The sequence below is a fragment of the Homarus americanus genome, unplaced genomic scaffold, assembly GCF_018991925.1.
Source record: "Homarus americanus isolate GMGI-L3 unplaced genomic scaffold, GMGI_Hamer_2.0 scaffold30535, whole genome shotgun sequence".
Lineage (NCBI taxonomy): Eukaryota > Metazoa > Arthropoda > Malacostraca > Decapoda > Nephropidae > Homarus > Homarus americanus.
Window position 1 is genome coordinate 5,439,755 of NW_024732440.1, and position 8,152 is coordinate 5,447,906.

An 8,152-nucleotide genomic window follows, 5' to 3' on the forward strand; every position below is an offset into this window, starting at 1 on the left:
CCACATGAGAGAGACAGTCAGTCCCTTAACCTCGTAGAGACAGTCAGTTCCTTAACCACATGAGAGAGAGAGAGACAGTCAGTCCCTGAACCCTATAAGAGAGAGACAGTCAGTCCCCAATCATAGGAGAGAGAGACAGTCAGTACCTCTCAACCTCATGAGAGAGAGAGAGAGACAGGTCCCCTAACCACATAAGAAAGAGAGAGAGAGAGAAGAAGCCAGTTTTAACCTCATGAGAGAGAGACAGTCCCTAACCTCATGAGAGAGACAGTCAGTCCCCAACCTCGTGAGAGAGACAGTCAGTCCCTAAACCTCATGAGAGAGAGACAGTCAGTACCTTAACCCAATGGAGAGAGACGGTCAGTCTTAACCTTATAAGAGAGAAACAGTCAGTCCCTAACCTCGTAAGAGACAGTCAGTCCCTTAGGCACATAGAGAGAGAGAAACAGTCAGTCCCTTAACCTCATGAGAGAGAGGCAGCAGTCCCTTAACCTTATATGAGAGAAACAGTCAGTCCCTTAACCTCGTGAGAGAGACAGTCAGTCCCTAAGCATGAGAGAGAGAAAACAGTCAGTCCTTAACCTCATGAGAGAGGCAGTCAGTCCCTTAAGCACATGAGAGAGAGAAACAGTCAGTCCCTTAACCTCATAAGAGAGAGACAGATAGTCCCCAAACCTCATAAGAAAGAGAGACAGTCAGTACTAACCACATGAGAGAGAGACAGTCAGTCCCCAACCTCATAAGAGACGAGACAGTCAGTACCTTAACCACATGAGAGAGAGACAGTCAGTCCCTTAACCCGTAAGAGAGAGACAGTCAGTCCCTTCACCTCATGAGAGAGAGAGAGACAGTCAGTCTCTTAACCTCATAAGAGAGAGACAGTCAGTCCCTTAAGCTCATAAGAGAGAGACAGTCAGTCCCCCAACCTCATAAGAGAGAGAGACAGTCAGTACCTTAACCACATGTGAGAGAGACAGTCAGTCCCTTAACCTCGTAAGAGAGACAGTCAGTCCTTAACCACATGAGAGAGAGAGAGACAGTCAGTCCCTTAACCTAATAAGAGAGAGACAGTCAGTCCCCTAACCTCATAAGAGAGAGACAGTCAGTACCTTAACCACATGAGAGAGAGACAGATAGTCCCTTAACCTCATAAAGAGAGAGAGACAGTCAGTCCCTAACCACATGAGAGAGAGAGAGACAGTCAGTCCCTAACCTCATGAGAGAGAGAGACAGTCAGTACCTTAACCTCATGAGAGAGAGAGAGAGAGACAGTCAGTCCCTAACCACATGAGAGAGAGAGAGACAGTCAGTCCCTAACCTCATGAGAGAGAGACAGTCAGTACCTAACCTCATGAGAGAGAGAGAGACAGTCAGGCCCCTAACCACATGAGAAAGAGAGAGAAAGAGACAGTCAGTCCCTTAACCACATGAGAAAGAGAGAGAGAGACAGTCAGTCCCCTAACCACATGAGAAAGAGAGAGAAAGAGACAGTCAGTCCTTAACCACATGAGAAAGAGAGAGAAAGAGACAGTCAGTCCCTTAACCACATGAGAAAGAGAGAGAGACAGTCAGTCCCTAACCACATGAGAGAAAGAGAGAGAAAGAGACAGTCAGTCCTTAACCACATGAGAGAAAGAGAGAAAGAGACAGTCAGTCCCTTAACCACATGAGAAAAAGAGAGAGAGACAGTCAGTCCCCTAACCACATGAGAAAGAGAGAAAGAGACAGTCAGCCCTAACCACATGAGAAAGAGAGAGAAAGAGAACAGTCCCCAACCACATGAGAAAGAGAGAGAGAGACAGTCAGTCCCTAACTGAGAAAGAGAGAGAGACAGTCAGTCCTTACCACATGAGAAAGAAAGAGACAGCAGTCCCTTAACCTCATGAGAAAAACATTGAATCCTTATAATGTTATAATAACTCTGAACCTGACCGAGGGGCCCTGGTGAGGCTCACACAGTCTCCTTCTCAAAGCTATCACTGTTTCTTATCCAGTCCTAGTGTGTCCCTATTATTGCTGAACCTACTATTGACTCTTATAGTAATAGTGTTTGCCATTGATCCATTAGTGACCAGAGATGTGAAAGTCAAAACCTAACCATAACACCAGATTTGTTGACAAGTATAGAGACTACTTATTTTACAACATTATTTAAGGGCTCTGAAGTGTTGATAAGTGAGGTGTGTGTGTGTGTGTGTGTGTGTGTGTGTGTGTGTGTGTGTGTGTGTGTAGATTTCGCCACCCTCCATTGTAAACACTATCACTAGTTTGTCTTTCATGTTTGAAATATTGTTGATTTTCTCCTTAATTCAGGAATAAGAAGTAAATAATAACCAGTTGTTGTTCCTTGTAACAGGAAAGTACACCACACTTACTGTGCAGCACCACAACCTTGTACATGTATTGTTCCTTTGATAGACAAGAGTTATAAAGTAGGAAGATGGTGAGTGTATCTATATTGTGACCAGTGGTCCTGCCTGGGCTCTCACTATAACACCTTCACTTAGTTGTGGGAGAAAACATGGTCTCACCACAACACTTTAATGAAACACGTCCTCAGCTTCACACCCAAAATACTTACTAACTGTTGCTGTACGTTATCCGCCAGACCCTGATCCCTACCTCCAGGACGTTATGGCGGCCAAGGTGATGGATCAGTCCTCTCAGCTGTTCGTGAACTGGACCGCGGTACAAGGCGTCGGTAACTGTGTCGTCACCTACAGGATCACCTGGCGCCCCGTCAGTGAGAGTGATGGTGGTGGTACATCTTACACCACCTCGCTGAGCTACACCATCACCCAGCTGGAGGCCTGGACCACCTACCAAGTGTGTGTGGCCGCCACGACTAAAACAAAATACAATAATGACAAATGTACCAACACAACGACAGACGAGGACAGTGAGTAGTGGATGATGATGATGGTGATGGCAATACTGATGGTGATGTTGATGGTGATAATGATGATAATGAGAGTGCTGGTTGATATTGATGATGTTGATGGTGATGGTTGATGATGATGATGGTGATGGCAATACTGATAGTGATGGTGATGATGATACTGATGGTGATGATGATACTGATGGTGGTGTTGATAATGTTGATAGTGATGGTGTTGTTGATACTGACGGTTGTGTTGATACTGATGGTAATATTGATACTGATGGTGATGTTGATGGTGAAGGTGATGCTTAATGCAAGTGGGATAGTGATGTTTATAGTGAATGTTGTTGACGATGGTATTAATGCATGGTGGTGGTAGTACATGGTGGTGGTGGTGGTGGTGATGATGGTATGGTGGTGGTGGTGATGATGGTAGTACATGGTGGTGGTGGTGGTGATGATGGTAGTACATGGTGGTGGTGGTGGTGATGATGGTAGTACATGGTGGTGGTGGTGGTGGTGATGTTGGTAGTACATGGTGGTGGTGGTGGTGGTGATGGTAGTACATGGTGGTGGTGGTGGTGGTGATGATGGTAGTACATGGTGGTGGTGGTGATGATGGTAGTACATGGTGGTGGTGGTGGTGGTGGTGATGATGTTAGTACATGGTGGTGTTGGTGGTGGTGATGATGGTAGTACATGGTGGTGATGGTGGTGGTGGTGGTGGTGATGATGGTGGTACATGGTGGTGGTGGTGGTGGCGATGATGGTAGTACATGGTGGTGGTGGTGGTGGTGATGATGGTAGTACGGTGGTGGTGGTGGTGGTGATGATGGTAGTACATGGTGGTGGTGGTGGTGGTGATGGTAGTACATGGTGGTGGTAATTGGTGGTACATGGTGGTAGTACATGGTGGTGGTAATGGTGGTAGTACATGGTGGTGGTAATTAGTACATGGTAGTATATGGAGATAGTACATGGTGGTGGTAATGGTGGTGAGTACATGGTGGTAGTACATGGTGGTGGTAATGGTGGTAGTACATGGTGGTGGTAATGGTCGTAGTACATGGGGTTGGTGATGGTAGTTGTACATGGTGGTGATAATGGTGGTGATGGTGGTGTATGGTGGTAGTACATGGTAGTATATGGTGGTAGTACATGGTGGTGGTAATGTTTGTATATAGTGGTGGTAATGGTGGCAGTACATGGTGGTGGTAATGGTAGTACATGGTGGTGGTAATGGTAGTACATGGTAGTATAAATTGGTAGTACATGGTGGTGCTGATGGTGGCAGTACGGTGGTGGTAATGGTAATACATGGTGGTGTAATGGTAGTACATGGTGGTGATAATGGTGGTAGTACATGGTGGTGGTGATGGTGGTAGCACATGGTTCTCGTAATGGTAGTGCATGGTAGTATATGGTGGTGGTGATGGTGGCAGTACACGGTGCTGGTAATGTGTACATGGTAGTATATGGTGGCAGTACATGGTAGTGGTAATGTTTGTACATGGTGGTGCTGATGGTGGCAGTACATGGTGGTGGTAATGGTAGTACATGGTAGTATATGGTGGTAGTACATTGTAGTAGGGTAGTGTTTAGTTACTACCTGCTGTATATAGAAGGGATCAGTGTGAGAGTGGGTCCCACAGGCAGTGTGGAGCAACACACTGAACACTTGCTGTCGGTGTACAGGTAACAGTATTGTTCTCTACAGCCGTTCACTTCCCCAAGTAATATATCCATCCTACAGGCTCGGCCGCGTCTTGTAGCCACTCGGCCTCTGCGATACATTGTACTGTAGTGTATATTTGTGTGTTTTTCGGAAGTTGAAATATTACACCAGATGACCGGACGTGACCAACTCCGATAAAACAGAGAAACAAAACATTACTAAATTATTGGTAATATTTCTCTTAGCTCTCTCACGCACCTACACCACCTACTGTGAGTTAGATCAGTTCTCTATACAAGATAAATTCTTTACCTCGAAAACTGCAGACCAATAACAAGAAGTTTTATTTTCATATTATACTTTCCCATAAGTGTTCGGCGAGTATCCGCTACGTTTATCCGTGTTACTTCCAGGGTTCACGCTTATAAAAGTAATGTTATTACTAATCATTGTAAGTACACAGAGGACTTTATCATATTATTATTAACTACAGTTTTATGTAATTTTGTCCTCCAGCGGGACCTCCAGCCATCACCCGGATACATTCTACAACTTCAGACTCTTTATTGGTGGTGGGGAGCCCCCAGAGAAGCCCAGAGGCATCATAACAAACTACAATGTTACCTGGAACACGTCGGTCGTGGCCGGTGTCACTGGAAACATTACCCAGTACAATATCACCAGCCTGGAGCGTGTACCCTCTACAATATCATTGTCAAGGCCGCCACTATCAAAGGTTATGGTGACGGGGTGACGCCCGTGGCAGTACAGATGGGAACCGTGAGTGACCAAATGGACTGTTCTAATTATATTATTTATAGTGTATATTATAACTATTAATTCACTCCTCCGCGCGCGTTTCTGTGTGTGTGTGTGTGTGTGTGTGTCTACAGAGACAGGTTAAAGCATCTTAATTTACACTCCCTCGAGACGTAGAGTGAGGGCGACCTGATAGAGGTGTATAAATGGAAGTCAGGGCTAAACAAAGGAATTACAAGGTACTCAAACTATCCAGCCAGGGCGAACTCGTAACAATGGTTTTAAATTAGACAAATTTAAACTTAGGCGCGAGATAGGTAAACACTGATTTGGAAATAGAGTAGTGGATGAGTGGAACAAGTTACCATACATCATCATTAACTCGAATACGCTGGATAGCTTCAAACATAGGTTGGATGGATATATGAGCGATAGGGGTTGGGTGTAAATGGGACTGCCCATACGTGGGCCAATAGATAGGTCCGCTGCAGTTTCCACCAGTCTTCTGTTCTTACAATTTGATGTACGATAATGCTGAATGTAAGTTCGGTCAAGCATCACTAACCCATAAGGCGTGGAGGGTGAGAATGACCAGCATGGTATACTAACCTTATGAAACCTAACCGGAATCAGGTGAGAATCTTGGTGTTACTGGTGACACAGCATCACCACTAGTAGGTAGTAGGCAGCTACCAAATAAGGAGGTACTACCGCCTGGGAAGATATTAAGCACAATGTATTGTCTAATGGTAGACACAAAAACTGTGACCAAGTCCTAGGTTGCTTATTTGCCTTTCTGCCTCATTTCACAATTGCAGGGTCTCAATTGTTTCTCTTACTTTGACAACACAACATACATACATTGTTTCTCACTCTTGATTTTTTTCATTTTTGTATTTCTTCATTGTTCTTTATCATTATTATCATTAGTATTATTACTACTACATTTTCGCCCCCCAGGCCCAGCTGGGGACAGTGACCTGTGCCCAGGTGGGCTAACTCTAAAAAAAAATCCTCAGCTAAGGTAGTAACTCGTGACCATTGTTCCTCAGCTAAGGTAGTAACTCATGCCCATTGCTACTCAGCTAAGGTAAGAACTCATGACCATTGTTCCACAGCTGAGGTGATAATCCGTGACCATTGTTCCTTAGCTATGGTAGTAACTCTAAAGGTAGTAACTGGCGACCATTGTTTCCTCGCCTATGGTAATAGCTCGTGACCATTGTTCCTCAGCTCCAGAGGCAACACAGAAGGTCAGCTGTGACCTGCCCACTTCCCCTCACGACCTGACCGTCACATGGTCGAGTATCATGTCAAGTTGTCCAGTACTGAGGTATACAGTAAACTACACTGGCCACGTGCTGTGGTCACACGACAACACACACGGCTCACGAGACACAGACACCATATATGTGGACTTGAGGAACTTAACACCGTGGACGGCTTACAACGTGTGTGTAGCTGGAGTGATTGTCAACAACATTGTTGGTGCCTGGAACTGTTGCCAAGCCACTACCCCGGAGTCAGGTGAGAGTCTTGGTGTTACTGGTGACACAACATGACTACCACTACCCCGGAGTCAGGTGAGAGTCTTGGTGTTACTGGTGACACAACATGACTACCACTACCCCGGAGTCAGGTGAGAGTCTTGGTGTTACTGGTGACACAGCATCACTACTACCCCGGAATCAGTTGAGAATCTTGGTGTTACTGGTGACACAGCATCACCACTACCCCGGAGTCAGGTGAGAATCTTGGTGTTACTGATGACACAACATCACCACTACCCCGCAGTCAGGTGAGAATCTTGGTGTTACTGGTGACACAACATCACCACTACCCCGCAGTCAGGTGAGAATCTTGGTGTTACTGGTGACACAGCATCACCACTACCCCGGAGTCAGGTGAGAATCTTGGTGTTACTGGTGACACAACATCACCACTACCCCGGAGTCTGGTGAGAATCTTGGTGTTACTGGTGACACAACATCACTACTACCCTGGAGTCAGGTGAGAATCTTGGTGTTACTGGTGACACAACATCACCACTACCCCGGAGTCAGGTGAGAATCTTGGTGTTACTGGTGACACAATATCACTACTACTCTGGAGTCAGGTGAGAATCTTGGTGTTACTCGTGACACAACATCACCACTACCCCGGAGTCAGGTGAGAATCTTGGTGTTACTGGTGACGCAACATCACCACTACCCCGGAGTCAGGTGAGAATCTTGGTGTTACTGGTGACACAACATCACCACTACCCCGGAGCAGGTGAGAATCTTGGTGTTACTGGTGACGCAACATCACCACTACCCCGGAGTCAGGTGAGAATCTTGGTGTTACTGGTGACACAACATCACCACTACCCCGGAGTCAGGTGAGAATCTTGGTGTTACTGGTGACACAGCATCACCACTATCCTGGAGTCAGGTGAGAATCTTGGTGTTACTGGTGACACAGCATCAACACTACCCGGGTCAGGTGAGAATCTTGGTGTACTGGTATCAGCATCACCACTACCCCGGAGTCAGGTGAGAATCTTGGTGTTACTGGTGACACAAATCACCACTACCCCGGAGTCAGGTGAGAATCTTGGTGTTACTGGTGACACCATGACTACCACTACCCCGGAGTCAGGTGAGAATCTTGGTGTTACTGGTGACACAGCATCACCACTACCCCGGAGTCAGGTGAGAATCTTGGTGTTACTGGTGACACAACATGACTACCACTACCCCGGGTCAGGTGAGAATCTTGGTGTTACTGATGACACAACATGACTACCACTACCCCGGAGTCAGGTGAGAATCTTGGTGTTACTTGTGACACAGCAT

General features: G+C 46.1%; 1 protein-coding gene across 2 annotated transcripts in view; it reads left to right on the top strand.

Annotated features, from left to right (window-relative positions):
* LOC121868783 (phosphatidylinositol phosphatase PTPRQ-like) overlaps positions 1-7,054 on the top strand; it is a 15,890-nt gene extending 8,836 nt beyond the window's left edge. Inside the window, exons 1-2 of one of the 2 annotated variants that reach the window (XR_006089448.1) lie at positions 4,699-5,336; positions 6,549-7,054. Coding sequence is in view for 1 of the 2 variants with exons in the window: in XM_042369696.1 (XP_042225630.1) it covers positions 2,609-2,907 (299 nt within the window). In the remaining variant the exon portion in view is untranslated. Of the gene's footprint in view, positions 1-2,608; positions 5,337-6,548 lie in introns of those variants that run through there. The other variant, XM_042369696.1, reaches the window with a different exon arrangement.
* Positions 7,055-8,152: the final 1,098 nt, after the last annotated feature.